We start from the raw sequence: 27,901 nt of genomic DNA, 5'->3' as shown, positions 1-27,901 counted from the left end.
CTCCTTCAAGACAGACGACTCGCAATCCATCCTCTCTAAAGTACAATGCATAGTTCAAAAGAACAGTAATCAGTCTCGCTGCGCCCGGATACCGCGTCGGTGATTCCTTCTTCTGCCAGGGATTGAGTACAACTATACTTCGAGTTCCATGCTAGTCTTTAGGGGCTCCGGTTTTTGAGTTGGAGGGCACGACTTCAGGTTTCTTTTGTTATGTTTAGAAATTATTTTTAAAATTGTTTCAGTGTTAAAGTAATTATTTTTGTTTATATCTGCTCTTATTTTCTACTTTTCAAAGATGTATTTGTAAATGATTATGAAACCTAAATTGAAATGGGCATTTACAAAGATGTACGCGCAAGGAGTGGTCGACCGCATTGAAATATATGCATACAGTCTTTCAATTACGCTAATCATGCTCATGAAGAGAAGAAGTCAGTCAATCAGCTGTGACTTCTTCTGGAACATGACTGGTTTAGGTTACTCTAACGAATTGATTTACGACTTGTCTACGAAGCCAGCTAGCCCAGCTCCACTGTGCTAAATTTACATTAATAACTTCCTAGAATTGATCACAAAAATGAACAAGGGAGGGGAAAACCTCAGGTTGCTAGAGCCAACGTTTCGACAAGGGGACTTGTCTTCGTCTGGGCGTTTCGAATTGAAGCGTTTGTCAGAAATCTTATCTGAGTGCAAGCAGTTGGAATGTTCGGGGAGGGAGGGGGGGGGGGGGGCGACCACTCCATTTGCCCCTGTTTCAGAGTCCCTGCTAGTCTCAACCTCACCTCATCTGTACTGTGTTTTACCGCCGGCGCTACGTCTACCTCACCTCTTTCATCAATTCTACACCCTGCCTGCTATCCTTTTATTTCGGCTGCCCCAGCTCAGGTGCGTACCGTAGCGATTGCAGATGCCGGGGATAGCAAAAATCTTTTCCTTCCTTTTATTATTATTTTAATAAAACCACTACTATTACTACTACTACGTCTATGGCTACGTGTAAGTGTACGCCATGTATACGTCTGGCCCTTCGTTCTCGGGTTTTATTTTATCGAGAATTCGGGGGGTAAAAGTCGGGCGATATTTTCTTAGTCCAAATTCGGGTACAAATAGGGGTTCTCAACAAAAATTTTCATAACTCGGGTTTTTTTCGGGTCCCGTTTCTTTTTTTCAGCAAAAACCAATTTTACTACAAGCGCTCTTTCTTGGGTGGGACACAAAATGCCGTATTTTTTTTTGCTCAGTATTTCGCAAACATGGAGATGACAGGTTGCGCGAAAAACAACTGCTCACCAAATTTTATTTTTGTCCAGAAAATCCGGTGTCAGCGTCGGCGTTGTGAGCGAATCACGAGCACGACTCTGGCAGGTGGTGACCAGAGAGCAGCCTGTGGGAGGCAGATAGGCCACCTAGGTCACGTGACTTTGCGGCTTCATCACAACCTGTCCACCAGATAGTGGGCATACTGCCCACCGTGGAAGGTGGCAGTTACATTAATGACTGGTCGCTCGGGAAGAGCAACCATGGGCCGCACAAGTCCCACCACCGGGAGCACCTGCCATCGCAGGGCAGTGGCGAGTCGCTTAACCGCTGCGTCACTGAACCAGGAGGCGTACGAGGGCTCCCACGGATCTATGAATGTAAATTAGACATACCCTTAAGGGGGAACATAAGTGTCTATTCTAATTTTTTTTTTTCATGTATTACAATCATTTCTTCGCGGAAACATTTCTTTGCGCACTGACACCGTTCCACTTGCAGCAGGGTTACCACACATACCCACAAACCCAGGAGGCGATTTACTATTAGCTGTTGCACACCAGGGTTTCTCAACTCGTGTCTGTTTTTGCGCTACCAGTTTTACTGTTGTTCTTTGGCTGTTTCTTTTCCACTTCTGTTAAAGCCCCTTTTGGGGCTGACAGTATTAATAAATGAAATGAATGGAAGTTGTTTATGAATGCAATTTTTTCGCGTATCGCAAGATTGCACCATAATGATCAATATATTTTCAGATCCCTCCTCGAGACGCTTGTAGTTTTCTCATATTTGTTGTCAAAAACCCCTTTTCTATGGCAGTCTTAACTTACTCGGTGCGAGCGCATGACAAACTTTAAAAGCAAGATTTTGCTACGCGTCGATAGATTAGACCATTCCCATCAATATGTTCATAACAGTGTATTGCAGTATCCTACAGTTGTTTCACAATTAAAAGAGGTGTGCAAGAAAGCTGGGCTTGTTTTTATCAACCGCATGGTTTCAGCATTAATGCATAACTGTAATAAGTAACTGCCGGAGTTAAGGCTTGACCAGCCTTAAAGATATAGCAGCAGCTGTTGTGAGGGAATATCAGTGCTGCACACCAGTTCGACTGTCTTACACTCTGAGAACAGCACAACTCCCTGAAGGGGGCAGTTAAGGCATAATAACGCCTTCGCTTACTGCAAAGGAAACATCGCGTTATACGAGCTCAGAGTGGCATCGGAATAAAGGCACGCGGTGCGTTTAAGGTAGCTCCGTTAGACACTTAAAAGGAGACAAAGACCAAGCCAGGCTGCAGAAAGGGCAGTGGGGAATGAAATAGTTCAGACTCGAAGGGCATGTGTTTGCAGAATTTGAAGTCAAACCTCGCAGCCGAAAAGGCCGAAAAACTTTTAAGGAAACATTCAGAAACGACGCTGCATTAGTCACGCGTTATTTTAGCTGTAGATAGCAGCTTGAGCTTAACGGTGACTTTGTAACTTCATTTTTGCGCGTTCAAGCAGCAGGAATAAAACTGCTATACCGTTGAAAATGTGCGCCGATATGTTTCATTAGTCATACTGCATCTTGCGATGCTGGACATATATACCACCCTCCACAGGGACGTCGGTAGTCAGCAAGGCATGTGAGGTTGGCGATGCGACTTAACGAACCCGAGTACATGAGGTTTGAAACGCAGTCATGCACATACTATATAAGCCGTTTTAATGCGAAAGCATTCTAAGGCTCATCGGCAACGGAACCCGACGTCGGAGTTGACCAGCACCATCGGTCCCAAAACTCCTAGATGACGTCACCGTGGTATCAAAGAAAACTTTCTTCCAAAGAAGCGGGCAGTGGAACCCTTGGACTTTCAGATTGCGAGGTGAGCCCGCAACGCATAGACCACAAAACCGCCGCTGCTTCTTGGCGAACAAAGGTGAACCTAGTATATGCGTTGCATTACGACAGTATGCTAATGAGTAAGTGTGTGACTGGGAAGGAAGAGGAAAGATAAAAAGAAAATAAATAAAAAGGAAGCAAAAAAACAAACGCTTTCGCATTCAAATCACGTAAGTGGCTTTAAGCACCCTCCGTAATTTTGTTCCAGAAAACTTCCCCAGGCTGCCAGGTAAAATCAACCTCGATACCTCCGTACATTCTGCCCTTTACTGTACCCACTTCCCCCCCCCCCCCCCCCCCCCCCGCTTTTCTCTCTTCCATCCCGCGCTTCCCGACAGTTCTGGTATCCGGAGTTTATGCTAAACACTTACGGTACGAGCAGTGAATTTCCGCCTTCATTACAACACACCCTCGGTGGGTGCATGCCCAGGCGGGAAAATCAGGTGATATCTTTCGGACGATTGAAAACGACTCGTCTCGACAACACTGCTCGTACCCTTATTATCATATGCGGACCTGCCTGTAGCAGTATGCGCTTGGACAGCTAGCTGCGCTGCCGGCGAGGGATCCGAACCTTTTCAACGCTGTCGCGTTGTGCTTCGGGACAGCAACCACCCGGAAAGGCGGTACGATCAGTTTCGATCAGGTTAATGTGATTACAGGCGTTGCGTACGCTTCATTTACAGCAATGTTCGACCGAGACATTTATGTACTCAGGCAGTGAGCCCTCCGCTGCGTGGTTGGGGAACTGACCCATCTATTGAGAAGACGCCTTTCATTCTCGTCCCGTGCTCAGTGATCATCTATTAACCACCTTTACTGCTGTAGTCCTTCACTCAGGCTGCGCGTCCGCTCTATCATCGGGCAGACGCGTCATTTTGCAGAAACCAAAGTGGTAAGACGCCGCGCGCTGCGGGAGGACGCTGCATATTCGGGCCGCGTGCAGAGCTCCTGGTTGCCCGCCAGGTGGTCCCTCGAGATGACGACGTAAGCTGCGGAGAAGGCTGCTCTTGCGTCACGCGCCTTCCGGAACAAAAGGGCCTAATTGAATAGAGGGAAGGGGCCCTTGCCCAACTGCTCGTGAGAAGCATGCAACGTGGCACCCGCCGAACCCGCAGTGAACGGTGTTCACTCCCTCCTTATTATCGCCTTCTCACCGCAGACAAAAGAGCGGGAAAACAAGCGTTGCAGTTCTTGCCGGAGCCTGCCCTTCCTTGCTGTCCTTGAATATTTTTGGTTCTCGAAATGTTGTGGCTCGAATATTCGGCCGACAAGTTGTGGCGCCGAACAAGCGAGAAGGAAAACGAGGCGCAGAATTTCCAAGTTGTTTCGCGATCAGTACTCATTCTTCTCGAGCCTTCCAGCTCTTGCCCATGACGCAACGTAGGCGCAACTGGCTCCGGCGAGCGCACGTGTAACCGGCAACTGTCACACGCGCAACTCAAACTCAAACTGTCATACGCCCTGCGGAACCCGCCGCTCGTGTAGACCATGGCTACGCAGACACTACTTTGTCATCTTGGGGTTTCAGCGTAGTCCCAAAGCTTCGATGCAACGGGATAAATTTAAGCATTGCTACTCTCAAAATCAAAGAACATTCAAAACATCGAATATTTGAGCAACATCCAAGCTATTTTTATGCCATGATTGACTGCACGCTACGTTGAGGATGTAGATCATCGTTTAAACACAGATTAGACAATAAGAACATTGTTTGGCGCTGCTGCTGTTGCTGCAAAAAAATTCAACAAAGACTTAAACAGAACCAATCCGTTTTGTTTTTACGGTGCTGTACGAACTTTGTCACGGCGGCTGCTGTCGTTCGTTATACTCCGTTTGTTATTTTTCTATAAAGTCATCAATAAATTGGCCACGTGTGAATCCCTAACAACGCTCTCGGCAGCTCTGACAGGCGTGAAACGATCACTTCTGGGTGTCAGTTATCTTGTGGAAAATAATCGATATTATCGAATGATTAACCCGGAAGACTCGGGAACGAGGTGCGGAGAAAAAAGGTTGATAGCCGCCATAGACGGAAATCAGCATGTCTGCCCGTAGTTGCGAAACTTGGTTTATCATGCTAATTTTCTAACGCCCGGTAGTGGTAGTGTCCAGGCGGCTCAAGAATTTTCCTGGTAACAACACCGGCGCACATGCGATTTTCTCATGTCCAGCAATTCTGGACAACGGCATTTTTGAACGGGAAACCTATTATGAACGCAGTTTTTTTTTTTTCATATAATGTAAGATTTCACTATAACAATCAACATATCCGAAGGTCTCCCGTCGGTAGCCTTGAATTTTTTTGCTATTAACGTTTTTGCTATCGTCGAAAGTGTTTCCCATTGGTTTTTTAAGGCAGCCTTAAATACTTGATCCAAGCGATGGAAAACCTTTAGAGAAAATATTTTGCTACACGTCGGAAAAATGGACCATTACCTTCAAAATTTCCATAATATTACCTTACAGTTTTCTAATATTCAAAAATTTTGTCTAAGAATGCTGCCCATGTCACAGAGTCTTACAGTTGGACTTGGCGGAAATTAGCGATTGGTGCGGATGAAGCGTGTGGAGTTAGCACTTTTCAGTGCCGCCCGCATAGGTAGTGGAATGTAGATAGATTCCATACACGCGACGCATTTCCGATCTTTCTTCTTTGAGGAAAGAAAACAAACTTGCAGTGCTTTTTCCGTACAAAAATTCCTCGCTCTGGAGTGGAGGTCACCCCCTCCCCCCTATCTCCCCCTTCTATCACCCACGATTCTTTGACAGAACCTTATGTAACAACGTTACAGAAGAGCCGTTGTACTCCACCCTGGAACCTACGTCTTCGCGCCCTGAAAGCGCAACCGTTAAGAAGTTGTACCGTGTTTACTGAACACAAATTATTCCTCCCCATTCTCGCCTTACTGATAACTTTTAATGAGCTGCATCCAGCTATTATTCTTCCGTTCGAGACTCGGCAAGGCCTTCTCCGCGGCGGCACTGCTGCGCAGTTGCAAGCGCGCCCATGAGGCTGATGAGGCACGTGCGCGTGCCAGGGGGATTTGGCCAGCTGCACAACCCTGCGTCGACTTTTCCTTCGCTTTTCTCCGTGGTCACGAAGCGCGGGGACCCGCGGTCGCGCGTGACGCGACGGCTGCCCGCCTCTCCTCTGCCGCACCTTGAATAGGACGCAAGCTGCGTTTGCGCACGCTCTCAGAGACGCATGTGCCGGGAGTAAGAGCGCTGCGCTCGCCTGGAGGCAGCCGAAGTGCGCGGGTTGAAGAGGAGGAAGGAGAGAAAAATTTGAGGGGACACTCAAGCTCCGCCTGAAGGGTATACCGGGACAGAGTAGTGGGTTAATTCCCATATGTGCAGAAGATCATTCTCTACATTCATAGATCCCTGGGAAACCTCATACCGCTCCTGGCGCGGTGGTGCAGCTGGTAAGCGATGCGCCACTGCCTTGCGATGGCAGGTGCCTCCAGCGCTGGGTCTTGTGTGGGCCAGGTTGCTCTGCCCGAGCGACCAATCATTAATTTAACTGCCACCTGCCAGGGTGGGCAGTTTGCTAACTATCCGGTGGGCAGGTTGTGATGAAGCCTCAAGGTCACGTGACCTATAGGTGGCCCACCTGCCTCCTAGATTGCTGTCTGTCGACCACCTGCCAGAGCCATACCCGTGATTTTTCTCTCACAACGGTGACGCCGACAACGCCGACACCGGATTTTCTGGTGAACGGGGCCTTTAACGCTACCGCGTAAAAAAAAAAAAAAAAATCAAAGGATGCGGAAAATTAACTATCCAGGCGATCGCTACTGGCGATGGTCACCCGAGAGAGGACTGAGGTGAGGCTATTTGCCTTCCTCTCGCCCTTGCAGAAATAAGAATGAACGCATTCCTGAGGCAAGTGCAAAATGCCCTAGCTGGGTTGAAACGTTCAGATGTGTTGCACCAGGGGGGTTGTGAGCTACCGCGGTAACGCCGAGAGAGGTTCGTTCCAGTTCGCCGGCATTGTGAATCCCCTGCGTGTAATTGCCTCACTCTATGGGAAACAAATGTGTCTAAAAGGGTACTTCGTGCACTGGTGGGAGGCCCTAATCAATAGAAGGACCAGCTGGCGGCCTTTCAGGTGCTAACCAGGGACCCGCGAATGCGAGGCTTACGTCTTCACAAATACTTCACGGCAGCGCCACGCTGGCAGAGAATTAAAAATAATGCACCGTTGGCTCGCTAAATCCTCTTCAACATAAAACTTTCACATAGGTAAACTAAAAGTAATTCCACCTAACATGAAATCAACTCCTAAATGAAAAAAAAAAAAGGAAACCATGCTCATTTACGTATACGGTATCCCATGGCGCGTGGTAGAGACTGGTTGCATTCCGAGCTGGCTGTGAGAAAGACGGTAAGCGTTGTGGACTCCATCGTAGGCAGTGCGACTAGGCATTGCCGGAGGACATAGACGTCGACAGGCGAAGAGATATGAAGTGGTCGTGTTCTAGCAGCGAGAGGCGCCAATGGGATTCCCGACGAATTGCCTCGTACTAGGCACACACTACGAATGGTGCCCCTTACAAGCGGGAAGCTGAGCGCATCGCCAGGCCCCGGACGCTCAGACATCAACATAAGGTTCTCGCAAGGCGGACGTTGAGCGCGAAGTTAATCAAGTGGCCAATAAGCTACTGCAGTGCGTTCCGAGAAAATTCCCCGCCTAGCCGAAGCTGCCTTGCCAACGTATCCAAACCAAGTGACCTTAATTCATCAGTCACAGTGATCCCGCATATCGTGCCGAATCGAAAACCGAATGGTTTACGCCACACGCGCAAGGACGATTATCGGTGCCATATTCGCACGGCATTTACCCGCCACCGCCTTTGATAAATTACTTCACCTGGCGCGAGGGATGGCTAATGTTAAAAAAAAAAAAGTCAAACGCCAAGAACGCACAGACGTGACGTGGAGTGCACCCAGATGAAAATTGTGTATAGCCGTCACACACAGGATGTCGCCGTGGATGCATCTATTTCGAAGGGTGGCCTGCCGGAACCAAAATAATATCGCTCAAACTGGACTCTGACACGAGTCACTCGTCAAAATGATACAGTGTATGCCCGTACGACCAAGATCTATCGACATATATTTGAGAATGAGCAACAAAATCGCGAATGTTTCGCTGAATACACGCTTCACAGTCGTGTTGTGATCAGCTCGTCTAAAAGGACTATTAATCTGAATTTTTCTTCTACTTTGCCGGGAAAGGCTAAAAGAAATTTCTAGCTGACACTAGGTTGACTCTTTAGTACATTTTTTCTCCGAAAAGTAGCATCGGTATAGCCTGGTAAGACATGCCCTAAAAGCGAGGTTTTACGGAAATATTTCGGCTATTTTGTTTGCTGGTAGACGCCCTTAGCAGAAACGCCGCCGCGGTGGCTCAATGGCTATGGTGCTCGGCTGCTGGCCCGAAAGACGCGGGTTCGATCCCGGTCGCGGCGGCTGAATTTCTTTGGAGGAGAAATTCGAGGCCCGTGTACTGTGCGATGTCAGTGCACGTTAATGAACCCCAGGTGGTCGAAATTTCCGGAGCCCTCCACTACGGCGTCTCTCATAGCCTTAGTCGCTTTGGGACGTTAAACCCCATAAACCAACCAACCAACCCTTAGCAGAAAGAGGTCTGATAGCCTTGTTTATCAAGCAAGTGTGTTTTTTCCTACAATAAAAAAAATCCATAATTAGGCCTCCTTAAAGGGCAGCTGCATAGGTTTTAGAAATCGACGAGCTTAAAGGGGTTGAATGTGTGAAACTTGCAGGTGAAGCATGAAAATTCCTTTCGGGCCAGGACTTCAAATGGTGTTGTTTGAAAGCATAGCACAAAAAAGACACGGACGACACAGATGTAGATGGGACAGGCGCTAACTTGCAACGTCGTTTTAGCATAAGCCACCACGTCGAATATATAGGAGCCGATCACCACTATCAGTCGATGATCAGGCGCAGAGAAGAGCACAATCAAAAGAATAGCGCGCGGAAAATAAGAAAAACGTGGTGCCGGGGGGACAAACCAACAAAGAGGAGACAACGCCTGCTCAAACTTAATCAATGCTAAAGTACGCTTTTTTTAAAGGTTGTCGTAGAAGTTCAAAGCCCAATGGTGACGGAATCGCCGAATGAAATCGCGACGTCCTTCCAGCTTCTCCGCAGCGCACAGCACATCGGCGAAAGTTCCAGTACATTTCCAACGCATAAACGCTTGCTTTCAAGGAAAAAAAAAAAAACGCCACCGAAGACAAAGGCATCCGAGCGTTGTTTGGCAGCATCCAACTAGGTACGACAGGGTGTCGCTGGCGGCGGCGCAAATTTGAAATCTTACCTTCCGTGACGTCACACCAAGCTTTTTCACACTCCTTTGGTGATGTGAGGAGAAGCCTAAAATTTATTCCTCGATTGCGTCACTATTTTAAATGATAACGCAAAAACACTTGGCATGCTTTACCTGCAGTCTATATAGATTTGGATCCTTGAATGGCGCGGAATTGTGAAAAAGGGGTGCAGTTGCCCTAAAGCGCTTCCGACTATTTAAGGCGACCATTCACTTCCTGTGCCACGAGTGCTGTAATGTTTCAGCATTGACTGCTGGAGTTTGAATGAAATTTACGGTGACCTGTCATCCATGATAAAAGACAGGGCTTCATCACATGTGTGAGTGCCCTGCCGTGTCCGCTGTGATATAATTCCATCCCTATTTTTTTTTTTTTTCATTTCCGTGGGCACGCTACGGAGGAGGTGACTCTGTCTGTAGGTCTAGAATGCAGAACGTTAGCGCATGCTACTAGAAATGACGCCATTTTCCCACAGGCAGCAAAGGGAAGGTGAGCGTTTTGCCATTCACGAAATGCCTAACTTTTCACGTTTATCATTACATCTAACCCAGCAGATGTTTAGAAAACAGACTGATGACGTTTAAAGCTAGCCGCATGCATCTGAGGGCTATTGTAGGTACGAATTGCGCACAAAAGACACACACAGGAAAAACACGAGGGAGACTGAAAGACTCTCTTTCAGTCTCCCTCGTGTTTTTCCTGTGTGTGTCTTTTGTGCGCAATTCGTACCTACAACAGTATGCACCAACTCGCCCAACAAGAAGTTCTTCTTAACTATCTGAGGGCTACGTCCGCCTGTTCTTCGCTGGACAGCCTTCATTTTATTTCTTGATCAACTCAGAAAAAAATTTCCGGGGAGCATCCATAGCACGGAGTGGTACGAGATGCCTCCAAATATCCACGGGATTGCATTGTTACCCCACTGTGCTGGAGGAAGAAGAAAATTGGCAATTAATCCGAAGCAGTGGGCACGCTAGGATTTAATAGGTGCCAATTATCATCACCCCGATGCTAAGGGGATGCTACTAATCGTCTATCTAGCCAGCTTGCGGGGACGAGCGACGCCGTATGTCTGCGTCTCTCGTCTTCTGTTGGCTGCTCAAGTGGCGCTATTATCGTCGATCGATCACATTATTACGTTACTTCTACAGGAGGCTGGCTTGTGGTGCTCGTTGCTGGGTGCGGTGGTCTGCTCCCATGAGAATGCGGCGTTGTTAGCGTGTATCCATGTTTGTGTTGGCTGCGCGCTCATGCGATATTTACAGGGCTAGAAGATGCCTACAGCAGCGTACTGCGAGACGCCAGTCTGCGCGGTATCTTGAGGCTTCGGTGTCGGCAGGGGTTTTGCGTCGTACCCAGTTGACCTCAGGGGATGCGACGTGACGTCTACCAGGCGGAGACGTGTCTGCGGTGTGGGATGAATAGATGAATACTGGTTTACTGGAGCTTCTGCATGGCCAGTGAATGACGCTGAGTTAGGGTAACTAATGCGCCCGTGGTGTCGTTTTCGTTTCTATGTATCCTGCCCCGTGCTATTTGCGCAGTCCTACCTTTTACTGGGGAAATGAAGGTGTACGCTACCATACACTACGGCTGTCACTGCGCAACTTATTTGCAAAGTGCGGCGAAGAGCTTCGGCTTAGTTCAGCAGCGTGACTTGTTGGGATCGTTTGTGCACAGTTCAATAAAAAAAAAACTGTAGCGCAGCAGAAGACGAAAGCTGTCTTTGTTGTTCTGCTGCGCTCCGGTTTTCTTTTTTTTTTTTTATCGAACTTAAGTTTACTCTTTTTCTTTGAATCCTCGTTGGTAAAGCTCTTCTCCTACGGGACGGAGACGATTCTTTTGTACTGTGAGTTATGCGTGTACTGATCAATACGTACCAGAAGGCAGTGAATATCGATTAAGCCAACTTTCAGTTACTATCCGGCATAGGATAAAAAAAAAAAAACAACTTGCGGTTTTTAGAACGAAAAAATCGCACATTTCTACCGCTTGTCATGAACGGAAACCTATTATAACAAAATATGCCTCACCGTTTATGAACGCTGGTAAGGCGCAACACGAGCTTTACACAAGGAGCTGAAGTAAAGACATGAAGTCAGCTGCATTCCGGACTGCGCATCCCCGAAGGAATCTTGTCGAAACGATCCGAACGGCTGCGGACAGCTGTCCCTGATGACGTGTAGAAAATTTCTGGGACAACTGAATGCAAAATAGGAGCTTCCCATGCAGCACCAAGATTGGAATAAGGTTATAAAATTGTTGCGTAAGTTGTACTAACTTTACATGTTGCATTGGACCGTGAGGCAGAGGTTAAAGGTTAAAAAATGTTATAAGTTCCATGGTAAACATCATTTTAGCGTTAAAACTAAACAGTACGCTGATGCTGTTTGAAATGTTATTTTAACGTGAAAATAGTAACTATAAATAAATATTACAAATTTTAATCTTATTAAAATGTTCAATCATAACCATAACGGGATATTGCCAGTATTTTCAAGCATTGTGCCACAGAACTTTTCCCACTCTTTGTGCGGTAATGATGTTTTTCGACTAGCATAACTTGGCAGCACATCTGAGACTATGCCTGCCATAGATTGCATGCACATCCCCGAAAATTTCTTTAGAAATCATTGCATGTAATCCGTTCACCGCGGTCACTTATGGCACCCTTCGAGGCTTGATATATATGCTTGAAGCCGTGCTATCCGTTAGGAGGTGAGTGTATGAGTGGCATGTATTCGTTGTGGTGTACGGCAGTGGCGCGTTGCCCTCGTCGCCCCTTCCTCTTTGCAAAGTGCTGACTGAAGTTGCGACGGATGACAGTTGGCGGACCCGGTCTTGCACGGTTGTGTTATTACTTTAGCAAAAGTTTTATATGCTTGAACGTTTAATTAAGGTTAGGCAAATATTGTTTCAAAGTTAATTTGAAATGTTTCACAGACGTTATGAAAAAGCATATAACCATATAGTATTAACGTTGGATCAAAACACAGAAAGGGACATTGTTGTAACTTTTCTATGCTACCTGCTGATTCATAACGTTCGCGGCAGCATCGCTGTTGTAAAGGCTCCGAAAGAACGTATTCAACGAAGGCTAACCGAAAAGTAAGAGAAAGAAAAAAACCACCGAACAGCATGGACATGAGGTGCGGAAGTGTGGCAGTGGCTCAAGACTCAATAAAACTACAGGTAGCTCTACCGTGCGCGGGGCTAAGCCCGAATGCCGTAGTGCTGAGAGCTCACATCTTGTTTTCGTTGTCCTAGCTGTGCTTATATCGGGCACAGTTTCACCATACAGTTCCCAACAAGATGCGCCTGCGCTTTGATTTCCGTTCGTGCGTATCAGTGCTTTCTTTCTCTGGCCACCGAATTCATCTCAAACTGTAGCACTCCAAGGATACGTGAAACGTAAACAGCATTCACTGGAAGCGTTGGGAGAATAAAATTGACGGGAACTTACAGCGCGATGCTACTCTCGTGAGCGAGTGTGCTCAGGGGATTATTTGAAGGCTACTTCACGTGGTACAGTGGTCGACTTCACTCCCCCATTCTCGTTATTTTCTGTTTATCAAAATAGCGCATAACGCCGCCAGGTACCGTTGCGGCTTCAACGAAGCCCGGATAACGCGGGGATTACGAGAACACATATTTAGGATTGCAATGAGAATAATCTGGCCACGGCAGGGAGAAGTTGCACTCATAAAGCTGACGTGCAAGCTTCAGGCGTTAACAGGGGTCAAACTACGCTTGGCCCCTCCCATAGCTCAGTAAGTGCGCTTACTCGCTGACCGAAGCTCGCTCTTCTTAATGCGGTGCGTTGCCACGCTGGGCAGCTGTCATCTAGCAGACGAAAAGTCCTCATAGCATGGCGGGCGCGGGTTTTGTGGATGTAAAACCAAGCTTCTGCTCAGTGGAAACAAAGTCTCAGAACAACACGGATTAAAAGATAACCACTGCTAGCGAACGAGGCTCCATTTAGGCTGCCGCGTTTTCGCGCATTACGCGCCATCGGCACTTAACCGAGGCAGTCATGTTGAAAAATCTATCCTTCTCCTGTGTGCAACTCTATAGTGTGTCATCAATTTGAAGTTCGTTGAACTCTCGAATCGTGCCACGAACGACACGTGCCTGTTGTGCTTCGTTTTCTGCGCGTCTGCGCGGATAGACGGCTCTTTCATTTTTTTTTTTTAATGTGGAAAACGGGATCGGAGGGGGAAAAAAAACAAAGAGCATCAGAGAGCAAAAAAGTTCTTGCTTGACGCACCTAACTCTGTGATAAGCAGAGCAGCTGGATTTGCTAGTCGTGTCGCTGCGGGGCGGGTGGCTCTTTCAATTACGAGCGCGGTGCGCTGTGACCGGTGCAGACTCGCAGAGTGCGTTGGCCTGCGTCGCGTGGCGAGCTGCTCGCCCCCTACCCACTCCTGGCTCACTCCCTCCGCAGATGCCTGCCTCGGTCACCGAGGTGTCGGCAGCCGCGCACTCCACGAGAGCTGTAGCCGGCGTGCGGATTCGAAACGGTTTAAACCACAGGTGGCGCTAACCCGCGCCCGCCTTATGCGCTGGGAAACCTCGCTACGTGGTATGTCCATCGGTCTTCGCCCTCGCCCGCGTTTGGCCTCTTCTTGCGGTAACTGAACGCACGCGACTGGTGGCGTTTGAGCCGCTTATTAGCTGCACGGAATGCTCGTCCGGCGCACACGCTACTACAGAACCCCGAAATTCACTCGAGACGTCGCCAAGCGATGTATGCGGTTCAGTGCAGAACACGCAGAGGAGCATTTCGCAGCCGGGGAAGGCGGAGGTCGAAGAGCTGCTATATGAACGCGAGGCTACTGGTACGGTATACCACCCTCCTCATGCATTCGGTATAGCAATGGAAAAAGCGGTGCAGTGATCGGGGCGTTCTGAAATATCGACAGACGTTAAAGAAATCGAGGTGGCCATAATGTATCTGAATCCGACCACTACGGGTACCCGCAAAGCCGGAATGTAGCTGTAAGATGTAGAAATTCATCCTTTTTTTTTATTTCACATTAGTTGCACTTATGGCAGGCGGCTTAAAATTTCTGATAGCCTACGGGGATTCATTTCATGGCAGCGGTGTATCTCCGGCTACTTCTCGCTTCTTGACAGTAAAGTTTCACAGGTTCTTTATCCTCCTCGCACCAGAGGTGCCCCGCCAGAGACGGTTGGTTTAACTCGATGACTGAAGCTTGATCTCTGCACCAGGGGTGCCCCGTCAGAGACGGTCTCAAGATGTGTTGACACGCAGGGATAAAAAAGGGACTGACTGAAGATTTATATGCAAATATTTACAGAATATACAAGTTAGATACAACGGCAAAAAGACAAACAACCAAAAGGCGGAACTGGCTAATACTAGGGGAGGCCCCTACTCGGCATGGCCGAAGATGCGTAGCATCTCACCTTAGCGCAGAACCTCGCTTCCGGCTCCGGGGCCCGGTTTTAAAGCCTTAAAGGCCCGGCCCACATTTGGTCGCTTCCAATCATGTTGCACTATTAACATGATTGGCTCTTCAAGGGCATGGCCAGCCCTCCGGCTTTTACAAGGTAGACGACCCTCTCTACCACAAAATCAAATAAAAACGAACACAAATATACATTCATGCCAGCACGTGCGCGAATCGGTACCGCGGGGCGGGGGCCACCCGTACTTCCTGGCGCGTTCGCGAGCGGCCGCGTTCCGAGAAAGGAGACGCTTCGGTTTGAGCGCTCCCAGCCGCGTTCCGATGACCCCGCGTACACTAACGATCCCTTACACGCCCTTCCCAAGATTCTACAAAGGGCTCAAATGCCACTTTTAGAATTATAACAAAGGGATCGGTACGGGTCACAAAACCACCCTGTGGGTGACATGCCGCAGCTACACCAGCACTGGCGCCAAAAAAACCAAAAACACAAAAATGCACACAGGCACCAACACAACATTACATTACGCTGTAACACAGCGTCCAAGTTGGTGCGTTGCACCCAGTTCGCCACCTCCAAGAACACACCCTCGTCCTGCTCGCGAACGAGCGCACACACACACAGACACTCGCAACTGGAGCGTTCAGTAGCACTCGCACGACGTCCGTAAGTGGCCACGTGAGCCTCCTTAGTCGCACCGAGCGTCCCTGTGTGCGTTTCATTTCATTTCATTTCATTTTATTACCTTAAAGGCCCCTTAAAAGGGGTGTTACATAAGGGGTGGCAAGAGTAAAAACACAAATTCACAATGACAGGAAAGTTTCTACGTTATCGGTGAAAAGACTTGGGCAAGTGATGATTGCAACGTTGTTCGGAAGGCCGTTCCAGTCTGCGGCTGCACGAGGAAAGAAGTAATTAGAAAAAGTGACGGTGCGTGATCGTGGACGGGCAACTTGTAGGCGATGGCTGGTGCGGTGAGATATGCGTGCGGGTGGAAGAATATAAGGTGCGATGTGCATAGGGCTGTGGAAGAATTTGTGAAATAAAGACATGCTGGCAATGCGACGGCGGAGCGATAAGGGTGACAATCCGGATGCTGTTTTTAAGGACGAAACACTGATGTCATAAGAGTAGGATGAGTGAATGAAACGAGCAGCGCGATTCTGAACAGATTCGAGGGCATTGATGAGATATGCTTGATGAGGATTCCAGATGGGCGACGCAAATTCTAGTTTGGACCTGACTAATGACTTGTAAGCTAATAACTTGACATGATGGGGAGCATGATGAAGATGGCGCTTTAGGAAACCTAATGTCTTGTTTGCTGACGATATTATATTAGTAACATGCAGGCTCCAAGAAAGATCGCTAGAAATAGTTATTCCTAGATACTTGTATGATTGAACTAGTTGTACGGGAACTTCAGATATTACGTAAGAGAAGGTTAAAGGATTACGGCGACGGCTAATGGACAAAAGTTTACACTTACATGGGTTAAGTTCCATTAGCCATTTATTACACCACTCCTGAACGGCATTAAGATCATTTTGAAGAGAAGATTGGTCAGCGGTGGTAAGAATAGCACGATAAAGTACACAGTCGTCAGCGAACATGCGTATGTTAGATGTTACATTTGAAGGCAGATCATTAATGTATATAAGAAATAGTAGTGGGCCAAGCACAGATCCCTGTGGGACGCCCGACGTTACTGAGAGTGAGTTAGAGTTCTTATTGTTAACGGAGACAAACTGCGAACGATTAGTCAAAAATTCTTCGATCCACTTCAAAATATGGGGGTGCAAATTTAATCGAGAAAGTTTTATCAGCAGGCGTTTATGGGGTACTTTATCAAATGCTTTGGCGAAATCTAGAAAAATGATATCAGTCTGTAGATTAGAATCAAGGTTAGCATGCAGGTCATGAATGAATGTGGCAAGTTGGGTCTCGCAGGAGTAACCCCGGCGAAATCCGTGCTGAGCAGAATGGAAGAAGTTATTCGAATCAAGGAATGCCATGATGTGGGTATAGATGACGTGTTCCATGATTTTGCAGGGAATACTAGTTAGAGAGATGGGGCGGTAATTAAGCGGCGAGTTCTTGTTACCTGATTTGTAGACTGGAACGACCTTCCCATTTTTCCAGTCTATGGGCAGTTGACCTGTGAAGAGTGACTGAGCGAATAACAAGCACAACAGAGATGAACATATATCTTTGGTATTAATCAGTATTTTAGCGTTGATATTGTCAATTCCAGCAGAGGATGATATTTTAATGTTTTCTATTAGTGACAAAATTCCTGCAGAAGAAAATATAAGAGGAGGCATAGTATCTTGAATAATTGGGGGGTTTTGAGGAAATGTCGGCTCTGTTTCATTAGTAAACACGGATGAAAAGGCTGTGTTGAACATGTTGGCGCATTCAGTTTCAGAGAAATTTGCACCTGAAGCATCAGTGAGGGAAAGAGTGCGTGTGTGCTGGGGGTTAATGACTTGCCAGAACCTACGGGGGTTAGTTGACAACATTTTAGGCAGATCGGAGTTAAAAAAAGTGCGTTTGGCTTCTCGAATACTTGATAAATAAGTTTTTTCGGCTGCATAATATTTGTTCCAAGCGTTCTGACTAGGAAGCAACTTGGCTGATCGGAAAAGACGCTTCTTTTTATTTTCTAGACGTTTGAGTGTGTTTGTGAACCATGGGTTTTGAGGGTTATTTCGTATATTTATGTTTGGAATAAACCTGTCGACCAAATCTTCGATTTTCCTCTTAAACAAGGACCAGTTATCATGGATGGATCTTTGATGAAAGCTGGATTGAAATACTGGTAAAAATGCGCGAAGTTCATTATTTATTGCTGTGTAGTTTCCTTTATCGTACAGTCGGATAGTTCGTTTAGAAGTTACGCGTAAGGACGGTTTAATGGTGAAGCCGGCATGTATGACGTGGTGATCGCTGACGCCTGGTAGATACGTGACGGAATGAACGCATTCAGGATTATCCGTTAATATTAGGTCCAGGATATTAGCGCAGTCTTCAGTTACACGGGTTGGTTCGGATATAGTTTGAACGAGGTTAAAATTAAGGCAGACGTCTAGAAATTCATTAGCATCCTTATTACCTGTAGCGGTTAGATTATGCCAGTCAATGCTCGGAAAATTGAAATCTCCGAATAGGAGAGTGCAGGTGTTAGGGTGCTTAGCTTTAATTTCATTTAATGCGTTATTAAGTTTTCGAGGGAAGTCTGGGTAGCTAGGAGGCCTGTAGCAAACGCCAATCACAACTGATTTAGGTGAAGCATGGCATAAAACCCATAATATTTCTATATCTGATGAAAGGTGAACAGCTGAGCATGATAGATCCCGAGCGGTTGCAATCAGTGCCCCCCCTCCCCTTCGGTCTGGGCGATCTTTGCGAAAAACACTGAAATTAGGCAAGTCAGCAAGGACTTCACTATCAGGAATGTCGCTGTTTAGCCACTTTTCCGTCAAGACTAGTATGTTGCTAGCAGATGAAGTGACAATATGGGAAATAATGTCGCGCTTTGAAATGAAACTCCGCACGTTAGTAAAGATCGCTGACAATGAAAGTGCTTCTTGCTGTGCATGCTTCGAACGATCTGTCGATAGGTGCTGAGATGGTTGCTATTTCACTTCTTTTACTGTTTGTGATGATTCATCGAATATGTAGCGTTTGGGACCAATATGTAATGTTTTGAAGCGCAAAGAGAACTTATCGGATACTGATCTGGCAAAGGTTACAAGATGTTTGCGGGCGTTACGAACGGGAAGGGAGAAGTCTTCGCCAATACTGTAGTTGGTGCCTTTAAGCTTAGTTCCTAAAGAAAGGATGCTTTCTTTAGTTTTCGATGAGGTGAATTTAACGATGATTGGCCTGGTGCGATCAGTTGAGTGGCGCCCGAGGCGGTGAGCACGCTCGATTAGATTGGGTTCGATGGCAAAATCTAGTTGAGTGGAGCAATGACGAATGACTGTTTCTTCCGAGTCTGCATACGTTTCAGTGGGGTTAGTGTCAGGAATATTGTAAAATATGAGATTGTTCCGGCGAGAGCGATTTTCTGCATCGTCCATACGTGCTTCAAGTTTGTCGATCTTGCAGGTAAGTTTGGTGTTTAAAGTTTTCAGGGCGTCTACCTCAGAATGAATAGTGGAAAGTGTGGCGTAGTGTGATTCCAGGGTGTCCATGCGCTTGTTTAAGTCGGTCAAGGTTGTTTCGGTAGTTTTTAGTTGATCTTTAATGTCCTGTAGATCGGAAATTAATGTAGCTTGCCCGGTAGTTAGTTTCTGGAGCTCGGAAAGTATGCAATCGTAACGGTCGGGGCCTGGGTTAGATTCGACATCGCCTGACAATAGTAAAAGAAAACGGAGAACACGTGAACACTCGGCAACAATACTACAGCAGCACTGAGGGCTCGGCAGCTGCATTAAAAAGTAGTTACTGGTTTTTTTAGCATATAGGGAAAACTTGTTACTAACCTGCATTGCGAAAAGCAGAGGATTAGTAGTCTGCGTTGACACACAGCTACCGAGCCCACAGAGCGGCGGCGAGCCACCACACGTCTCAATCGATACGATCAACGCCCAATGGCTACTACGCTCATTAGGCCGGTGCCACAGCGGGGCAAGAATTCAAAAATTGCTGCCCTCCAGGATCGAAAACACCGTCCTGATCCTCGATAAGTCCAAATACTTCAGCACGCGACACACTTGAGGGAAAGCTTTCTCCGGCGCGCCGGTTCGAACCGCGTACTGCGTGAGGAACATAGTCCCTGTCCAGCCTAATCATATCAGTGCGACCACTTTTGCCACACGTGATTTGGCGTTCTGCAGCACGGGATGTACTGCTCCACGCGCTGACTTTCAACGTGAAGGCCACGCACCTGCCTCCAGCTACTCTGCCTCGCTTGGAGCCTTTTGTACCTTTACTGCACGGGCAAACCTTGAAATTGCCGCTCCGTGCTTGATCGGCGCTTGCCGGCTTCGTGGTATAGTCTGAGGCTGCATGAGCTCCCTGGCAGTCGCTTGACCCTAATTTGCCTTGTGGCAAGTCGCCGTGCATTTCCCTGTCCTCGAATGAACTGATCGGACGCCCATCGGGTGCGTTCGACAATTGCGCGGCGCTCCGCCCGGTAGGCGCAACAGGCCCACCTCCGTTCCCTGGCTCGGATGGAACGCTCCTGCTATCACTAATGCTAAGGGGCACTTCACGCCCTATGCCCGACACAGTTGTGCGGTTGCGGCACCGCTAGGTTTCCTGCTGTCACTAGCTCGCCGATCTGACGTCTGTCGTCGCTGGTCGTTTCACGCTGAACCAACTGTTCTTTTTCGCAGCTTGCTTGAGACTGCGCTTTTGAAATCGTCAGGCTCAATTCCAGCGTTTCTGAACTCGCGTCCATGTCCCAGGTGTCATTTGGGGTAGAGCTAACCTGTGCAGCTGGATCGTCGGGGTGCGCGTTCACCGCCTCTAGTACAGCGACGCTGCGTTCCGTCTCGATACTTTCTTCAACTGCGATTCCAGCTTCGCAGAAATCTGGCTCACTTCTTAGTTCTGCCTGGCTGTTTTCTTGACCTGTGCTTGACAGGCATATGCCTTTGCCTTCCAGCACTGGCGTCCTCCCCACTCGGGACTCGGAGCAGTTCTCCCTGGCTAGTTGACTAGCTCTCCTAGACTCTTTGAGCTTAGCCAGCTCGAGCTCTAGCTGCTGGCGCCTTGCTTCTAATACCTCCAAGACGCACTTAACATCCTGAGGTTTTTCCTCGCACAGCGGTGCCTTTCCTCCATTCACTTTCGCAAGTTCAGCCTGAAAGTACGCTAAGCGCGCCTTCGCTAATTCCACTCGGTACCTCACGTCGAGTGAGGGCCGGCATGAATAGCCCTCCATACCGCCGTCTGTACTCCTCAACTGTCCTACCGGCTCGAACACATGCACAGGGACGCTAACAATGCGACGAAGGAAACTCACAGTTTCGATGCGTCGATCCGCATTGCCAGCTCTTTGGCGTCGCAGTCCACCGCCACTTTCACCGGACGCTGCGATGAACTGTCGCACGCCGCTGGTCCTGTGCACGTTGTCACTTGCTGCGACCCGCCGGTGACCGTCAAGTCCTCGACGCGCTGCTTTTCTTGACCGGATGCAGTCCCGCGTCGCTGAACTACTGCCGTGATCCTTGCGTTCCGATGACCCCGCGTACACTAACGATCCCTTACATTGACTTCATGAACAAATCTCCGAAGCTGTCTCGTCGGTCTCTGAAATTACCTGATGTTTCCAAAAGGAGGTTTGGTGTGCATAATTGCGCCCAGGTAAAGGCAGCACCGGCTTAACCCGTAAGTAGAGCGATGCCTTGTCGGCCACCGCAGAAGGAAGTTTGCGAGGACTGTAGCGTGGTTTTGACCATTTTCTCCACAAGAAAAAAGTGCATAGTAAGGGATCTAAATAACAATCGCAAACGCATTACTTGTTGTGGGGAAGTGGTCGAAAGACTCCTCTTCTAATCGCACAGTCAAGAGCCGATGGAAGTAACCATGACACAACATCAACATACTTGATAAATCTATCACTTCTTGCTCTCAGAACAGCTCACACTCAGAAAGGCGAAATAAGTATGGTGTCATATTGCAAATTTGCCGTCGCGTTCTTCAGTCCCCTTAATATGTCCCATGACGTTATTCCTAAAAAGGAAAGAAACTGCATAACCTCTAAATTAACGGAGAATGTACAGCGCAGTAAGAAGGCAGTGCTTGTACAAAATGTCATTTTCTGCGGTTTTCTGAAGAAGCACTGAAGGTTAAGGTATCTTGTAGTTGATAAATTCGAAAGCCAATGCTCCCAATGCTGACCTTTAGTTTGTCGATCAACGGGTGGATGCCGATGAGAGCTGAAGTTATCGAAGCAGCCTTCTGTGCCACTTGTGCTTTTCTGCTCATCGAAGCTAAGCATTGTGCCTCACTCTCCTTTTTCTTGTTTTGAATGTTCGGATTAACATCGTTCACGGAGTCACAGCGCTGCAGCTGGCATCTTTTTGTTCAGTGACGTGATGTGCTCCAGCGAGCTCGCTGTTAATTGTGGGCCGTCTCATAATGTGCAGTGTATTCCCGCCGTCGGGCTTGTATCACGCGGTAGGAGAAGTCTGACAAGACAACACTTTCGCAGAGACAAAAAAAGAGGGTAGCGCTGCATATTTTACCAGCAGTTAAGCATACTACTTGTCCAAAGCGCTAACAATGTTTCTAGTAACGGCAATCAGCATGTGCCTGTCGTGCTAGCGATAATTTCTGCCTCAAGAACAAAGTAGTAGAAACTAACCTGACGGCAAAGCCCTAGTACGAATTATTAATTCGCACGAGAAATAAATACGGTACTGTTAGAGAAAGACCTATAAAGGATGTCATTCGTCCAAGAAATATTCTGGCTACCATACAGTGACAGTGGTAGAACTGACACGAAGGAATTTTTTTTTACATATCGGTAAGAATCCTAAGAACAACCTGAGAATATTTTTTTAAAGCTTTACCTAAAATATATAGATTTACCTTTTAAATATTATAGTAAGGCTAATTAAGAATTTGCAGCTGGCCTATAGTAATAGCGATATCAATTTTTAGAATTTCGATAACATGGTCATACTCGACGCAGTGGAGCAACGAATTCCAGCCATCAAAACTTGTTCTTGCCGTGCGAAATTTGGAGGTCATTGTATAGAGTAGGGATTAACTGGCATAGTACTGGACAAACGTGGTCAACTCTTGTTATTAAGTGAGCATTTATAGTAGGGTTCACCTTGACTACCGGGGCCTTGACCATAGGTAGCTTCCCAATCCTGGTAGTTCATTGTCATTGACACTCGTATTTCTTTTAATCGCGATGGAGATCAGGCGGCAGCGGGGTCCGAACTACAGGTCTCCTTGCATGCGAGAAGGATGCTCTATGTTCATCCATTTCTAGACAAAGAGGAGAATGAGCATGTGCATGTGGTGGAGGGAAATAGGCGCAGAATGGGGCAGACTGTTGAATGGAAGTGTAGAATGGAGCAGGAGTTGGAGCAGAGCGTTCCGCACAGCCAGAATTTATGCCGCCAGGACGTCTGGTGGCTCCTGGTAGCCAAAGCTGTGTTCTTGGGCTCGTATGGTCTCCAGAAGGTACGTGATGCTATGCAAACCGGCACGTGGAGAGCCTCGCATGTTCCAGAGGCTCGCATTTCTACGTAGACGCTGCCTTCAGCACCACATTAGACGTTACGCCCACGGCGGTACATACGTGGATAACTTTATCATTCCAAGTGACACGCGAATTGGGGGAAATTAATTGGATACAGGTCTGGATCTTTTTCAGATACGTTGCGGCAGTTACGGTCGACCTGCCGGGGGACAGCACGGTCAGATTCAGCGACCTCGCCTTTGAATTCTGGCAAGCACACGCGTGCTGGTGGCGCCATACGTGATCGAGCAGATTTTTTTTTCGTTTGATTCATTCCTTCTCGGAATGTCAAGTGGGTGTTGTCAGCCGTCACCGCATTCACGTCGGTGTTGTGGCGTTCTTGTCACCATCATGCTGGCGCATGTTTCATGACAATGGTCACCAGTCTTAGGCAGGCGGGCTGTCGGGTGGAACATTGGTAGTCATCGGCGAAGCTCTGCTATAGAGTAAAACGGGAAGACTCGCAAAGCGTGAAAGGGTATGCCAGTGCTGTGCTGGTGATGAAGATGACGTATTGGCTAGTACCGGTGGACATGCACTATTCTGTCCTGGCCAAGAAAAAAAAAAGCAGAGAAAACTGAACCCCCCGCCCCCCCCCCCCCCCTACCGCCCACCCTTCCTCCCCACCCACCCAAAACAAAAAGAAAAACACTGCACTCAGCACAGTCAAAGAGAATCGTCCCTACAGTTCGCGAGCTACAGTACACCACTCGGCAAGAGGTGGCACCAGGCAGTGTCCCCTATGACCAGCATGGGAAAGTGTTAGTCCTAGCGTGCTCATAGTTGCTGCTCGGCAGCTCAAAGGGAGGGTACTTTTGGGGCTCAAGCTGTCCGCGCACCACACCCCACCACTGGGTCAGCCGTCGCTTGGTAGTCACAGGCCTCTGCCTTCGCAAAGCGCCTGGAGTCTCCTCACACGACAGGGGGAAGGAGAAGCCGAGCGCCTGTGGCAAGGTGGTGCTGTCGACGCGGGAGGAGCTTCTCGCACACGGAGCTTCTCAGAGGAGCTTCTCGCAAAAGGTGTTCAACGTCTTCAGCGGCGCTCTCACACACCTGGCACAGAGCTGTTCGCACGTCGATGAAGAAACGTAGCGGCGTCGGTGCACCTGTGTGCGCAGGGCCCTTGCCCGAGCTTCAAACAAGAGCGGGCTATCAACGCCGTTGTCATAAAGGTGTTCAGCCCTGATACCTGCCTTGTGTTGGCGGTACGTAGCGAGCATGGATATTTCTTGCATCCACTTCAACCAAGCTGTACTTTCTACTTCCTGGACACGTTGGCGCACCTCCGCGGTCCTTTTAAATGCTGAGTCCGCACATAACGGGGTACCAAAAAGGTCATATCTGCCTTCGATGCGGTGGACAACGCGCGCCCAATTTATTCGGTGACAGGTGGCCATGAGGCACTCGAAGACCTTCCGGGCCCATCAGTCGCGGTGCATAAACAGGCGGCGACCGCGGTAGGGCAGTTTACTGGAGGCCTCTCGGGCTTCGGAACTGACCAGCCGAGGTCTCCTTGTACGGCTTCATTTTCAACCGCCTCATGACAGCCCACATCGATTCGTCCCACTTCCCGTTGTCGTCGCTCCAGCCATTCTCGGGTGTCTGAAAAGAGGCAAGCCATCGCATTTTCAAAGGTGAGGCCCGGGATGTGGACCGGTTTCCACACGTCCCGCACCATTTCGGAGCGACTGCATCCCCAGAGACAGCGGTGCTGAAGGATGCGTTGAACCCTGAGTCGTGATTGCGGGAGAGCTGCTTCCTGAGGCTTGTATAATTCGGCGCTGCGCTCAGGCGGACCCCCAGGTACCTGTATTCGTTGGTCACGGGAAGAGCTTCTTCGCCCAGCTTTAGGGCCTAATTTTCGGTCCTGGGGTCTCCGAACTATATCACCGACGACTTTCATGCATTATGAAGTGGAGGCCTAGGCTTTCTGTCTGAGAGACTTGCTGCCTCGCTCTCTGCCGTCAAAACAAGATCATCAGCAAACGCCAGCCCCGTCGCGACTGCAACAGTTTTCTCTCAATCATAGGCACATAGAGGAGGTACAGTACCGGGTAGTCAGTGCAGCCTTGGTGAAGGCCCTTGCGAACTACAGTATGGGCTGGTATATAAACAGTAAGCCCGAAAACCGGAAATTACCGAAGAAACACCAGAATGTGCATAAGGGGTTCTATACAGGATACCATGGTCATGCGAAAATGAGTATATTGGGAAGTCTGATCCTCAATGCTGCAGTACCCACCGGTGATACAATGAGTACACAAGCTTTCCCTTAACCTGTTGCTCGGTTTCTGCGGAGTGAATTGCTTCGGAAATGGGTCTTTGGCTCCACCTTGAGTACACGAAAATACCTTGGCCCATGGTGCTCTCCGGCCGAAGATCCCTTGCGCCATTAAAAATCATCATATTCGGAAATCTGCACGATGCGTGAACGGCAGGAAAAGGGAACACGCTGTATCCTTAAACACAGCGCCAGCTGGACACCTTTCGATTCACTACCGTAACTGCACCTGCACCGCCATGTTCCATACATGCGCTTTCGAGAAGCTTGCAGGCAAAGCAACCTCTACAGTGCACGCAACTCGTCGAAATATCCAAAAATTGTTGGGCCACAACGCCGAGGGTAACCGGGTTTTCGAAATTCTAAAAGTTGATGCTGATATTATTTAGGATGGCTACATGCCTTTCAATGATTAAGGAGCCTAACAGTAACAGTTAAAATTTAACTGTTCAGTCTTAGTCAACCAGCCAGCTAGTTAGCACGTCTTAGCTGAACTCGGATTCACAACACCGCTGACAATGCTGTGCCGAAAAAGGCGCTTTCTAACTCAAAGAGCCTATTTTTAAAATTCGCGTAAACTCTTATGGAAAACACCCTGTAAATTAAATAACCGGCACCGCTTGGCAGTCTAACGATGCGTTACGTCTTTCTGCTTTTCTATCTGTCATTTCGTATAAGGAATGCATTAAAGCCGGCTTCCCAAAGCAACCTCTACCAACCAGCCCAATCAGAAGTAATCATTCATGCATAGCAGCTAGCAGATTCCATCAAAACGTAGGTGTACATTAGTTGTATCTTGGCAGCGCTCACGTAAAGCCTCGAAGTTAAATTGAGGACAGTGCAGCAGCCCATGAAAAGGAAAATGATAAGAATAACGTTGAGAGGTAGGGAGAGAGAAGCGTGGATTATGGAACCAACGTGAAGTGATGATGTCCTACAGCTTAGATCTGTAAGAAGAAATGGGCATGGGTAAGGCATGTCATGAGAGAGTAGAGGATAACAGTGGTCCTTTAGGATAGCGGGGTGTACATCGAGGGAAAGAAGGTGTAGCAGAGGACAGAAGAGATCGGCGAGTCTGTGGGGACAGGGTAGCCGCAGCTGGTGCAAGACAAGGCTAACTGGATATCAGTGGGAGAGGCCTTTGTCTTGCAATGTACGGAACCTGGCCGATGATGTCGATGTACAGAGCAGGAAATAGATCGGGCTCTCTTTCGCTGCTAGATTAAAAAAAAAATTATCAGGTTGTAAACTTTTTTTTGGAGGGTGGTTATCATTTGGCAAGATTTTTTTTTTATTTGTATATGTACTTAAAACAGATAGATGCATGTTGGTCAGACCTGCGTATCTAGAGAGATTTGGAAAAGAATGTGAAGCTTTCACTATGCACGTATTGCAACAGATGTAGCGCTTACATAATAAGTTATTACAATGAAAGAACTGGCCGTGAACAACAAAAAAAAAGAGAAGGGAGAGGTGTTTGAAAGAACTTGTGTTTAATGTCGAAACTTTTATTCCGAATACAAGCAAAGCACATTTTGCGGGGTTATTGGACTTTAAACAAATAAAGAAAGCACGTGTGGCATGTATTACTGACAATATTTTGTTTTCTTTTTACTGTACTGTTCGTTCACCGCATCGAGGAACCTGAGTGAGATTCCCGCTTAAAAAGCAAGAACTGTGAAAAGTCAAGGGTGTTTAGCAGGTCAAGTACCTGTAGTGACATGTCCGAGAGCAGTAATCTGCAACTCTACTGATTTTTTTTAAAAGCATCCTACAGAGCAGTTAGTTAATGATCACAAATGTAATGGAGATCTAGAACGTCTCGGTCCCCAAAGGCACAGTGATGCGGGCCGCGAAGAAGGTCGCGTTTTCCTTTTCTCGAAGGCTGATAGCCGATCACTATTTTCGCGGAACTGTGAAGTATGGTCTTTCATGGAATGCTTCAGTGAGCGGTAAGAGAAGTCTGTCCACGCAGACACGCAAGCTGTATTGTGCTGGTGCCTCCATCTGTTCGACTCTAACCATTCGCCCCGCCAACCGACCGACTCCGGCGCGTCCTGCCCAGCGTTGGCTTCAACCATTCAGGCAACCAACTTCCTAGTGACCGTTCACTGGCTCATCCGCGCTGTAGGGCAACCTGTATAGTGCAGTGCACGCTATGGTTACAAATAATATTAATAATAATAATAATAATAAGAAGAAGAAGAATAAGAAGGAGGAGGAGAAGAGGAGAAGTGGCATTAAGCCTTAGAACATCATCATCATCAAGAGAAATACGCTCTTGCGTGATCTTCAGGAAACCCCGGCTTATCCCCAGTCGTGGGTCACTAAGGCAACAACAACAACAAAAGAAATGGCTGATACAGGTGCATGCTGTCATGACTGCCAGCAAGACGCTCGGTCCGGCCCGCAGGCTCTGTTGAAAGCGCCCGTGACATTTCAGTCCTTATCTCGACTCTGATGAGCACGAACAGC

The 27,901-nt window shown here is 47.9% G+C and overlaps 2 protein-coding genes across 3 annotated transcripts in view; one reads left to right on the top strand and one right to left on the bottom strand.

Annotated features, from left to right (window-relative positions):
- LOC149351661 (synaptotagmin-15-like) overlaps window positions 1-27,901 on the top strand; it is a 93,132-nt gene that overhangs the window by 26,104 nt on the left and 39,127 nt on the right. The window lies entirely within an intron of this gene.
- On the bottom strand, window positions 18,422-19,487 carry LOC149351662 (uncharacterized). Its single transcript, XM_089577071.1, has one exon. The coding sequence runs from the start codon at window positions 19,427-19,429 to the stop codon at window positions 18,572-18,574; it is 858 nt and encodes a 285-aa protein (XP_089433197.1). The 5' UTR covers window positions 19,430-19,487; the 3' UTR covers window positions 18,422-18,571.

This window comes from Amblyomma mixtum, chromosome 3, assembly GCF_055824585.1.
Source record: "Amblyomma mixtum isolate Tamu chromosome 3, ASM5582458v1, whole genome shotgun sequence".
Classification (NCBI taxonomy): Eukaryota; Metazoa; Arthropoda; class Arachnida; order Ixodida; family Ixodidae; genus Amblyomma; species Amblyomma mixtum.
Note: the sequence above shows the minus strand (reverse complement) of the source record. Positions and strands in the feature narration are given on the sequence as shown.

What these genes read in the sequence shown, in the direction of transcription:
- LOC149351662 (XM_089577071.1), bottom strand. Translation starts at nt 19,429, where the DNA reads ATGCAGGTTAGTAACAAGTTTTCCCTATATGCTAAAAAAACCAGTAAC.